The 12,016-nt window shown below is 43.9% G+C and overlaps 1 protein-coding gene across 4 annotated transcripts; it reads right to left on the bottom strand.

The window, feature by feature from the left end:
• Positions 1–189: 189 nt before the first annotated feature.
• gnb3b (guanine nucleotide binding protein (G protein), beta polypeptide 3b) lies at positions 190–6,519 on the bottom strand. 4 transcript variants are annotated; one of them, XR_005074285.1, is made up of 9 exons: positions 6,409–6,519; positions 5,601–5,746; positions 4,842–4,905; positions 3,988–4,144; positions 3,836–3,902; positions 2,499–2,700; positions 2,184–2,400; positions 993–1,356; positions 190–569 (listed from the first exon to the last, which is right to left on the bottom strand). XR_005074285.1 is itself a non-coding variant. In XM_037093267.1 (8 exons), the coding sequence occupies exons 1-8, from the start codon at positions 6,475–6,477 to the stop codon at positions 1,250–1,252; spliced, it is 1,029 nt and encodes a 342-aa protein (XP_036949162.1). In that variant the 5' UTR covers positions 6,478–6,519; the 3' UTR covers positions 190–1,249. The 4 variants fall into 4 exon arrangements, 3 of the variants coding, with proteins under 3 accessions (XP_036949162.1, XP_036949164.1, XP_036949163.1); XM_037093267.1 differs by having other exon boundaries at positions 190–1,356; XM_037093269.1 differs by lacking the exons at positions 5,601–5,746; positions 6,409–6,519 and adding an exon at positions 5,365–5,443 and having other exon boundaries at positions 190–1,356.
• Between the last annotated feature and the right edge of the window lie 5,497 nt (positions 6,520–12,016).

The following is a 12,016-nucleotide window of genomic DNA, read 5'->3' as shown; positions in this document are numbered from 1 at the left end:
AATAAACTCCTCCACATCCAACGTCCATGTTTTTGAGTCTTGCAGATAAACTGTGTTAGTTTCCATCTTTAGAATAAACATTTTACACCGACATGTGTCGTCCTGCTGCTGAAGCTTCACTAGAAGTTTAAATCTTTATTCCTGATCGTTCGTGAGGTATCAAGAGACACAAACACCGAGACTGTGACGTCGAGTTAATGCAGAATTCTATGTTTATTAGAAAGATTTTCAACAAACATTTTTCGTCTTTTTACAGAGGAACTGCACGAGTGTAAAAGTACTACAAGATGCAGCTGAATCCAGAGGGAGTAAAATAAAGTTTACAGGTCTTTACAGAACGTTTTCACGGGTCACGTCGCCCAACAGCCGGCAGCCAGACCTCACAGCGGCCCGGCTCCACCTTCCAGAACCTCCATCCATCTTCAGGGTTTCTCCACGGAGAGAAGGGGGGGTGGGGAACAGCAGCAGCCATCTTGGATCAACACGGTGTCTGCACGGTTGTTAGCAGAGGACCCAAGATGGCGGCTCTACCACACACACACACGCACACACACTCACGCTCACGTACTCTGGATACGTGCATCCCCCGAAAACAAAAAGAAAAGGAAAGGAAAAAAAAAAAAAAAGACACTGTACATCAACTCTCCTTCCTAACGTGTTAAACTATAAAATACAAATAAATGTACATATCGATCTTTCGTCTAAATAAGTGCAGGGCTCTTCAAATACGATAAAAATAAATCTGTACGCCTACAGTCTTATTTTCAATATTCACGTGCTCTTTTCTCTTTTTTTCTTCATTGTCAAAAATCTAAGATGAGTTTTTTATTAAATTGACGTTCTCAGTAAGAGCTTATCTTCGTCTTTGTGAATAACGTGCTATGTTTTTTTTTTTTTTTTTTTTACATTTTTTTCTTTTTCAGTGTTTAAATCGTCTCGACAACAACAGAACTGTGGTGTACGTAACGCGGGACGTGTCGAGCTCCGGCTACCTGACGCCATTTAATCAAGTCGACTCGCTCGCAGCCTCTCATTGGTTGTTTTTTTTTTTTTTTGCATACGTGAACGAGGAAGAAGCAGAGAGGGAGAGAGAAAGAGAGGAAGACCTCTGAATCTCAAAGCTCCACCCTCCTACTTTTATTTTCCTCTCCTCCCTATCTTCACCCTCTTCCTCCTCCTCCTCTCCTCTTCCTCCTCTCCTCCTCCTCTCCTCCTCCTCCTCCCGGTGTTTCTCCTCCGCCGGGACGCCTCAGTTCCACAGTTTGAGGAAACTGTCCCAGGATCCTGTGCAGACGCCCATACCGTCCTCAGGAACGCCGGTGCAGCTCACCCTGTTGTCGTGGCCGGACAGCACACCTGGAGGAGGAGGAGAGGAAGGAAGGAAGGAAGGAAGGATGGTAAGAAGAGGAGAGAAAAGAGGAAGGAGGGAAGGAAGGAAGGAAGAGGAGAGGAAAGAGGAGGGAAGGTAAGAGGAGGAGAGGAAAGAGGAAGGAAGCAAGAGGAGAGGAAAGAGGAAGGAAGAGGAGAGGAAAGAGGAAGGAAGGAAGGAAGGAAGGAAGGAAGAGGAGAGGAAAGAGGAAGGAAGGAAGGAAGAGGAGAGGAAAGAGGAAGGAAGGAAGGAAGAGGAGAGGAAAGAGGAAGGAAGGAAGGTAAGAAGAGGAGAGGAAAGAGGAACGAAGGAAGGAAGAGGAGAGGAAAGAGGAAGGAAGAAAGGAAGGTAGGAAGATTAGAGGAAAGAGAACAAGGAAAGAGGAAGGAAGAAAGGAAGGTAGGAAGAGGAGGAGAGGAGAAAGGGGAAGTGAAGAGGAAAGGGCATGCAGAAAAGGAAAGGAAGGAAGTAAATGAAAGTAAAGGAAACAAACAAGGAAAAGGGAAGAAAGAAGAGCAAATAAAGGAGAAAAGAGGGAATGAAAAGAACAGATTGAAAGACAGTGTGAGGAAAGGAAAGGAAATAAAGGAAAAGGAAAGGAAAAAAGGAATTTAAATGAAAGAAAGGAAAGGAAAGGATATTGAATATCTGGAGTTATCTGCAGCAAAATCTTCCTTTTTTAAACACTGCAAATGGTCTCAATGGTGTTTTTTTTGTTTTAAACTTCACTTCATGCAACATTTTTGTTTCAGCTGGAAACAAAAAGCTCCTTTTGTGGTTATTTTTTTGTAATTCCTTCCCTCCACACACTCACCGACTTTCTCTCCCTTCAGTGAGTCCCAGATGTGGCAGTTGAAGTCGTCGTAGCCAGCGAAGATAAGGCGTCCTGAGTTGGACAGAGCCAAAGACGTGACGCCGGCGTTCAGGCTGGTGTCCTGGTAGTTGCTCACCTCCTGGTCGGCGCGCAGGTCGTACATCTTGCAGCTGCAGTCGTCGGAGCCCGTGATGATGGCGTTTCCGCTGGGGAAGAACTGAGACGGACGGCGGGGGGGAAGAAGGAAACAAGAGAAATTATAGAAAACTCAGGTGTGTAACGTTTGTGTTACTTCAGGTGTGTGTGAGTGCTCACAGAGATGGCGTTGATGTCGCTGGTGTGTCCGGAGAAGGTCTGCTTGCAGGCGCCTTCCCTCAGGTCCCACAGCTTGGCCAGAGAGTCGCAGGCTCCGGAGATGAAGGTGTTCATGTCGGAGGAGAGGGCCAGCGACATGCAGTCTCCAATGTGGTTGGTGAAGATGACCTTCTGCTTGCCGGTCTCCAGGTCCCACAGACAGCTGAGAGAGGAGGGAGGAGAGGAGCGTTGAGGTCCGTTTGGACCGGGTCGCTTTTATTTGTCAGAGATGACTCATAAGCGTTGTGTGTTTTGTGTGTTTTTCACGGAGCAGAGCCGCCACGATCAGCTGAATAATCGACGAGGAGAATTAGGTGCCAAGTTTTTCTGATAAGCGTTTTATCGTTTCATAACTCTTCAAGCAAGAAAAGTCATTTATTTTCTGGTTAAATATGAAGATCTGCTACTTTTCTTTTCTAATTTTCCACTGATTGATCGGTTTACAGTAAAATAAAAGATATTTATTAGTTAGGATATAAAAAAAATTAGATTTACGACATGAGAACGGACTGAGAGGGAAATATCTGACATCACCTGGTTGATTTTGAGCTTTACGCTTCTTAAAAGTTCATTAAAACATTTAAAATTTAACTTTCAAAGACATATTTTAGCAACATTAACATTATTCACAATTAAAGGTCACTTTTTTGTGTTGACAAATCATCTAAAAAAGAAAATATCTGCAGAGCTTGTAGAAACTTTTCCGATGGTTTTAAAATGTCTGTCGGGTCCAAAATGATTGTTTTGGTTGTTTGATCTGTGGTCAACAGTCTCGTAGTTGCCAGTTTGTGGTAAAAAAAAGATGTGAGTATGTGAAACGGTAAAAAGCAGAGACAGCATCAGAACATTGTAAATCACAGATTAAATTTAAACTACTGTGCACAATCTTATAAAACAAGTGTTCAAGACAGAAACTCAATGTGTGAAGAGGAAACTTTGAAACTAACTGATTTTATCTTCTAACAAAGATTTAAAAGACAAAGTGTCGCGTGTTCCTTTAATCATGTCGGCGTGCAGATTATAATCCCTCAATTTGTAGTGAATAAAATACAAAATCCACACTGGATACGGATTATTTCAGATTTACAAAGTGAAGCAGACGAAGGATTTTAAACTGTTAAAATGTTTTAGCTCGTACAGCTTAAGGAGGAAGTCACTCTTTCGATATCGTTTCTTTTTATATTGATTTATTTCTGTCGGCTTGTGATTCATCAGCAGCAGACGTGTCGCTGCAACAGACAGAAACTGTGTATTTAAAATGTGATATTCTTCAGTTGTTTCGCAGGAATTCGACTCACCAGGTGGTGTCGCCAGAGGCCGTCAGGATCTCAGTGTCGCTCAGGAAACGGCAGCAGGACAGGTAACCTGAGAGGAAACAAGTCAACGCGTCAGTTCTGCTCGAGTCCGTCCGAGTCGGCTCGGTGGGGCGACGAGGTGGCGTCCTCCTCACCTGTGTGTGCGTCCAGCTCCCTGAGGGTTTTGGGGCTGGCGGCCTTGATGTTGTACACCGTGCACATGTTGTCCAGACCGCCGCTGGCCACCAGGTTACCGGAGGGGGCGAAGGCGACGCTCATCACCCAGGCGGACTTTAGTGGGACGGCGACCATCTGAGAGGGAGACATTAGAAATCTGAGTTTAGGTGGTTCGCAGTCCTTCACACATCAGGATGGAACCCACACATCATGACGGAAACAGAAGTCAAACCACCTCCGAACACTTAACTCACCGCTGAAATCCAGACTAATCTAATTATTTGGGGATTAGAAGCTCCTGCAGGAAGGTCAAACTACGCCAACCAACCAGGATTCAAATCTTTTAACTTCATATAAAACTTAACTGAGAGAAACTTGTTAAAAAAAGGTCACATTTCTTGCACATTATCATGTTTCTGAGCTTCTTAGCTTAAACTCTGCAGCAAATAACCAATGAAATATGAATTATTCTGTCACTTCAAGTAGGAAAATAATATTCTAACAGCTGATCGTTGATTTTAACGAGCTCCCCGAAGCCTCTACAATCATAAATAACCCGAAAAACATTCAACACTTTGGCCGACGTGCTTCTGAGACTTTAAACTGTTAAAAAAAAGTGCAGCACAGTTTGTCTGGACCAGTTCAGTGGGTCAAGAACCAGAACTGACCCAGCTGCAGTCACACAGCTGAGGTCTGTGTTGAGGGAACCTGGATTCTGGATTCACAAACTCACAATATAACAACAAAACTTAGAAATCAGTCCATCAGCCTGACGCTCCTGCATGAGATCTTTATATTATGAACTTAATTTCAGGTGTGCTGGCGAGCTCACCTTGTTTCCTGTGAAACAGTCCCAGACCAGGAGCTTCCCGTCCTGTGAAGCACTGACCATTGACCTGAGAGAGACGACAGAAACACGTGTTCATTAATAAAGTCTCACCAGTGATCTTTATGTTTTCTTCCTGACTTTTATATTCTCGACTGGTTATAAAATGTGTGATAGAAAGTTGTTTTAAATGACGACGAGGAAGTTTTTGTCGATTCTTTGGACAAAAGTGGTTCGATTTGATCGTCGCTCGTCGACGTATCTACATGTGATTTTATATCTGATATGTGTGATTGTGTTTTCTTTAGACAAAAATAATCACACAAGCCAAAAAAGATCATTTAGGCCAGAGGTGTACAAGCATTTTTCACCTATAAGATCCAAAGTTGTGCTTAATTGACTCTCTGCAGGTCGTCAAATATAATTAGCAGTTATGGATCCTGCATGTTTAAGGAGCATTCTGACCTCAGAACAGCATCAACTGATTATTATTATGATGTAATATTGTTTTTCTTTCTTTCAATTGAACCTTTCTAGTCGATAACGATCTTGGCTCGTCAGCTAGCGTCTTAGCTCAGACCGTCCCACAATTTATTTAAACTAAAGTTTGACTAAACTTTATCCAAACAGTGGACTGACGTCTACTGACGCACTGAGGCACCAGACAGGAAACCCACAGGTGTGAATGATGACATCAGTTACGGCTGAGTTCCATTTAGCTTTAACTCGTCGACTGAAATGTGAATCAGATCATCTCGTCCTCACCTGGAGTCAGCCGACCAGTGCATGGCATAGATTTTAGCCAGGTGACCCTTCAGCGTCTTCCTGAGCTTCAGCTGGACTCGGCCCACTGCGGCCACGCCCCCTGATGCTGAGGTCATGCTGCTGTCATTCACAGCCTTACGGGCCGCCTGGTGGCCACACGGGGGAATTACAGGATGGAGGGAAGAGAAGAAGAAGAACAGAGTTGATATTGACGAAGACGATCAGGATCTGTTTACTTGTGTTCAGGAGTGTTTTAAACAGTTAAAGAACAAATAATATTCTTCCTTTTTTCTCCAGGTATGAATTTAAATATATATTCAAAAGTAATAAAAAACAACTACAGTAGATTTGTTGCAATATTCAGCTGATCAATCAAACCTTAGTTGACTTTTAGCACCTTTCAAATAAATGATTCAGAGACTAACGCAAGACTTCAGGACAGCATGAAAATAAGGTCAGTTACAATCATAAAGAGAAAATACAAGCAGTAAAAACATTATTTTGAAATAAAGATAACGTTTGATAATAATAGACAGTCAGCTGAACGATTAAAATGTTCCTGTGCTGAAACCGTGCGTCTCAAATTTTAGCTTATTTAGGTATTTTGTTCTTCTTAAGCTAAAGAAACTTTTCAACAAACCGCCAGAGATCAAACTGTGAGCCGTTTGTTACAGGACACCAACTTTACGCTCTGTAGGCTCCAGCCGATGTTACAGATCAACAAACATCTCTACGTTTGCTGTAATATTTCATATTATTCATGATATCAAACTGTATTTTAGTCGTAAGCTGGCTGGCCGCTGCTCACCTCGATCTGTGCACGGAGGCCATCGCACTCCTTTTTCAGCGCATCCATTTCAGCTTTCTCAGCTGCCATGGCGACGGTTGCTCGGGGATGTTACTGACGGGAAACGAAACTCTGAAACGAGAAGGAGACAAACAGAGAGAGAGAAAACAATCAGTGCGCTGTTGATCTTTGGGAACAGCCCGGATGAATAATTCACGCTCTGAGTTATTTACACGATGAGAACATCTGTCTTCTCGCAGCTCGTCAATTATTCAAAGCATCAACAAGTCAGAACAAACGTCTCCTGCAGGAATTTTACTGCCTTCACTGTCTCCTGCTGTCAGGATCCGTCCAGGTACACGACAGGTCCAGTGACCAGGCTGCTCGGCACTCACTGACCCGGATACGTTGATCTGGATCAACTTGAGTTGCTGTTACAACATCAAGTCTACAGCGAAGATTAGACGCATACCTGACGAGTTTAATCCCTGCCTGGAGTTGTAATACTGGCAGGTCGAACACCGGCGCAGAAAAGATGTTCAGGGTGTGAAGAGACGGAAGGAAGGAGTAGGAACGTGTGAGACAGAAAGAAGTGGAAGGAAAGTCTGAACTTAAAGGTCCATGTTTGATGTTTGAGTCTCATCCCCAACTCGTCAAATACAGACGCTGATGATGACGACCGACCTGAACTACGATCCCAAAAGATACCTGGACCCTGAAGTGTACCTGAGTTTTAATGTTAAATATCCAATAAGAGTTCCTCCAGAAATTCAAATAGCAAATCTTCTCTTTAAGTTTTGTCAGCTGACTCGATTTAAGTTCTTGAATTCGAGCCCTTGCATCAGAATTTCCCCTCACAGCTCGTCCTTGTCGTCAGATATTTTAGCCGTCATGTTTTCGTTTCTCACTTTGAGATAAAACACTGACTCTGTGAAGCATTTTCTGTCAGATGAAACTCAACATTTAGGCTCCGTTTTTGGATAACTTTCTCATGAGCAACCATCAGCTGGTTAGCTTGAACCCAAAAACACACAGACCTGATAAAATAACAGGAACATGGAGAGACTGACGGCGGCTGAACACAAGATTTCAAACCTTTTACTCCCTCGTCGTCGTTCCTGACTGTCCGGTGTCTGAAATGTTATTTAAGTCGTGAACTTGGCGTTTTCTCTGACGGACTGTGACTCTGACTGTCGACCTGACTGGTGCTACAACATCATTCGTGAAAGCTGTGCGTGCAGTAGCTCACCGTTGTGCCTAATGCTCTGTAATAGGATACTGACGTCCGGCTAATTGAACACCAACCACCTCCGAGCATGATTCTGCTAACTGACGAGGAAACTCTTCTCTCCATCTTGTTTTTATCTCTATGTTGAAATCTTGTGTTATCTTAAATCTTCCCACAGTAAAACGTTTCTCCTCAGAGTCTTAGAAAGTGTTTGAGCCTCACTTACAAACTTTAAAAGACACTTTTAAAGGTTGTAAGTGAGACGAAATGAATGAAAAAAGAACTTCAGCCTCTTTTAATTAAAACGCTCGATGCAACAGTTTTCCGATCACCATGTTTCGGCGTCTTCTAATCGTCCTTCATTGTTTTTATTCTTTAATTTCTTTCTTCCTCTTTTGTGATTTTTTTCCTTGTTGTCACTTTCATTTCTTTTACTTGTGAGGATTCATATCAACATTTGTTTTAGCTTCACCTTGGACGAGACGTGTTCTCTGTTACTGTCTTCCTCAGTTTTTCCTGCACTGTCAAAGCACTTTGCCAACTCTGTTTTTTAAAGGTGCCTCTGTGAATGAAGTGTTTTATCATTTACTTTGTATTATAGCAGTTTGCAGCAGTTAAGATGTGGTGCAACGCTGCAGTTGGTGAGTTGAGTTGACGAGTTTGTAGATGATGGCGTCATATTGCAAATTGCAAATAGGTTTTTATGTGTTTAACGGACAGAATAAGCCAGTTTAAGGTGTCAAGTTGCATTCAAGTGCAGAGATAAAACACTGCTGACCAGGTATATAACTGCAAACTAGAACAGAACAAAACATCTGCACATTCAGTCTCTGCAAAAATCTGTTTTATGTGCTTTTAGTGATGAGAATTTTCCATTTCTCTCAGTTTTTCTGAGCTTTTACCTTCAATCGTTTGGGAAAATGACTCAAAGGAGTAATCGAGCAATTATTCCTCGTCCCTGCATGAATGTCAAAGGTCAGCAGATCCGTCGAGGTGGAGGTGAAGGACTACGTGCTGTGCAGGTAGCAGCTTGAACCTGTGACAGGATGCAGGATGCAGGATGCAGGACGGAGGGAGGAGGGTGGAGGATATGGGAGGAGCAGCAGCAGCAGCGGTGGCGGCGGTTGCTACAGGGCTTTAAATCCCGGGCAGGAGATCTTAAGGGAAGCTTTACCGGTCAAATCTCCTGTCATCCGATTACTGACTGCTCTTTACCTCGGGATCAGAGAGAGGAAGGAGGGAGGGCGGTGAGAGACGTGGAGGGTTTGTTTCAGCTTCTCCTCGACCGTCCTGTTCTGACACATAAACGCAGCTGCTCTCAAGTGTTTTCTACAACCAACACTCGGGAAAAAAAGTGTCTGAATTAGTAGCAACTGAAACCTGCAGCGTAGGATTGTGCAGACAAAAGAGAGCTGGATGACGTTCGGCCTGGTGTGATAGACGAGGCTGCAGCTTACTGCTGCCACACCTGAGGCACCAATCCTCTTTGGCAGCTTCCCCACAATCCAAAGATCACCTTCAAAGGGTTTAAGGAAGCGTTACATCGGACGATGAATCATTTCACCAGAGAAATCGATGCTTCAAGACGCGGTTAGAAACAGCAGGGGAAGCCTTTCTGCGTGAAAAATGCCAGCTGAGTTTTATGAAAACAAGGACATGAACACTGAAGGAAAGCTCATAATTCTCCAAAAAAAAAAAAAAAGCTCAAACTTCAGCTGCAGCTACGTTTCATGGCGAACAGCCGGCCACGTGTGGAAAATCTCCGTTAACAACCAAGTTTCCCATCGATCTCCGTGGTGCAAATTGAAGGAAAGATCCACTTCCTGTTTCTCAAACCTCACAGAAAAACCAAAATCCTTTCTTCGTGATCTTTTCTTTAAAATCTCACAAAGTAAGACGACGCTCCAAACCTTCTCCAACAGCAGGAGAAGCACCTGAAGAAACTTCAGGAGCATAAAAGTCAGAAACTCACCTTCTCTTCTGGTCCTCTGCAGTGGTTGCAGCTCCTGGTATCTCCGACTCTGTGTCTTCAGATTCCCACAATCCCAGGATGCACCACCTGCGAGCTGGCTCCTCCGACGCTCTCCCCCGGCAGACTGCTCGCAGCTTACTTGTGAAAAACTCTCTCTTTCTCTGTCCCTTCCGCCACAGTGAAGAACAGATGAGGATTGGAGGGGATGAAGGAGATAAGGGATGAAGGGATAAAGCTCAAAGATGGAAATAGAGAGGCAAGGAGAGAGAGAGAGGGGGAGGGAGGGAGGGAGAGGGAGAGGGGAGAGAGGGAACATGGCGAGAGGAGGCAGGTAAACCGATTGGAGGCAGAAAATCAGGTTATGAGGTCAAAAGACAAGAGCAGGTGAAGAAATGAAAGACCGAGGACGAGAAGAGAAAGGGAACAGGTGGGGATGTAATGTGAGAATATGACCCAGGAGAGAGAGAGAAGATGGTGGAGGGAGTTTGCTGCACAAAAATAAGCAACAAGTAACATCAATCACGCATATAGTCAAACAAATTAAAGAATATTCTGGTGTTTTATGACTCAGCCGACCGATTTAGATGAGCTGCTGATGCACGAAAGCAAATCAAAAGCCAAAAATAACTAAAAAGGTGCAATGAAGCTCTTTTTAAAGCAGGTAAAATCACTTGAAACCAGCTGTGCATGCAAAAATGGATGTATGAACATCAGAGAGGTGACTTTGTTCTTTGTTTGTGGATGGATGGATGGATGGATGGATGGATGGATGGATGGAGGGATGGATGGTCTGGGGCGGAGGTTGACGGGGTGAATTGGTTTGTCAGAGCTAATGAGCTGAGCCCGGTTAATCAGGGTCTAATGGGATATCCGGGAACGTGCAATCTCGTTAGGGAATTAGAGCAGGTCAGGCAAAACATGCGTCACACCTGACACACAGCGGAGGCCGAGACCAGAACTGGATCAAGAGTCAAAGTTTTATCACGCCTCTTTTTTTTCCTTTCCAAACTTCAGATCTGTCTTTTGGAAATCTTTTCTTCTCCCTTCAGATCGAACGAGAGAGAGAGAGAGAGAGAGAGAGAGGGAGGTCAGATATATTTGGATGCCGACGGTGAGACGGGACAGGAGGGGAGGTTTCTTTGGGTTGAGCCCTCACAGGAAGGAGAGCCGCGATTGGTCGTCACCGGGAGATGATCTCGCTGTGTCCGCCTTCTTTGACAACCTGTAATCTGAGCTGATTTTTTTCTTCTTTGGTTATCAGGAGCTCCACACGAGTTATAATCTGGTGTGATGTGATATTAATTTCACCTTTCTTAGTTACTAAGTTACGCCATCCCAGCAAAATGATTCACTCCGGTCAGGACAGCTTCTTGGGTAACAGGTGATCGTATCATGATCAGGTGTGAAAGGAGCATCCTGGTTCACGAGCAAGCACGGGGCGAGGTTCAATACGTTGTCGAATACGTATCATATAAAGGGGTTCACTGCATGAGCTCAGGTAACTGCAGATGACTGAATTCTGTTTTTATCTACATTTTATACAGCGTCACAACTTCTTCAGAGCGGAGGCAACAGGCGGCTCAGACTTTCCTCCAGTAGAAGTTCAGAGACTTGTGGGTAAAAGTAGAAGTTCTGATCCAGCTTGTTTCCTCCAGTACAGTAACAGAGTTCAGGCTCTGACATGGACTCAGAGTATCAGAGTAAAAAGTCTCCCTCTGAAGGACATTTGTACTCAAAGCTAACTGAAGCTCACGTCATATTAATAGAATTCAAAGACTATTAAAGTTAAAGGTAGAATCAGTAGGATTTGTCCCAGCTGTTCCTGAACGCACCACAAAGACAGTTGATTGTTGAGTCTCATTCCCAGGACGTCAAATAGACACATGTTGGGTTGGTAAAGCGTCCCGAGCAGCAACAAAGAGAGAAAATCAGAAACTCTCTGCAGATACGAGACACGTGCTACGTGTGATGACGCCAAATAAAAATGATCCATAATTCCCCTTAAATGCATCAAACTGAAGTAACAAGCCTGTTTTAAAATTTGAGGAGGAGAAAGTTCACATATGTGATATTTTATTTCTGTTTCCAATTTCCCAGCATGCCCCTCAGAGAGCTCACTTGATCGAAACTTTATGGATGTCTGACAAAGACAAAGAGAGGAGGAACGAACACACAGGAGGGGAATCAGGGACAGGTGAGGCTAATCAAGGACAGTCACAAGGGAGGGAGAACAAGACAAAAGGCTGGAGGACACACAACGTGACACACACGAGGATGAACCCTACAAAATAAAACAGGAAACAATGACTAAAACAGACAAACAAAATCACCACAATAAATGTTCGTTTGTGTGCGTTTCTGCAAAAAACATAGGAGAGTTGAAGCTGAACGACTCTTTAATGCCGCCACCGTCCTGGTTGGTCACCAAC

Source organism: Acanthopagrus latus, chromosome 3, assembly GCF_904848185.1.
Source record: "Acanthopagrus latus isolate v.2019 chromosome 3, fAcaLat1.1, whole genome shotgun sequence".
Classification (NCBI taxonomy): Eukaryota; Metazoa; Chordata; class Actinopteri; order Spariformes; family Sparidae; genus Acanthopagrus; species Acanthopagrus latus.
This window is presented reverse-complemented; position numbering and strand designations above follow the sequence as displayed.

Excerpts from the sequence above, each read along its gene's own strand:
- gnb3b (XM_037093267.1), bottom strand. The coding sequence starts at position 6,477 with ATGGCAGCTGAGAAAGCTGAAATGGATGCGCTGAAAAAGGAGTGCGAT. Across the intron at positions 3,903-3,987 it reads GGAGCTGGACGCACACACAG|GTTACCTGTCCTGCTGCCGT; the intron begins GTGAGGAGGACG and ends GTTTCCTCTCAG. Across the intron at positions 1,357-2,183 it reads ACTGAAGGGAGAGAAAGTCG|GTGTGCTGTCCGGCCACGAC; the intron begins GTGAGTGTGTGG and ends CTCCTCCTCCAG.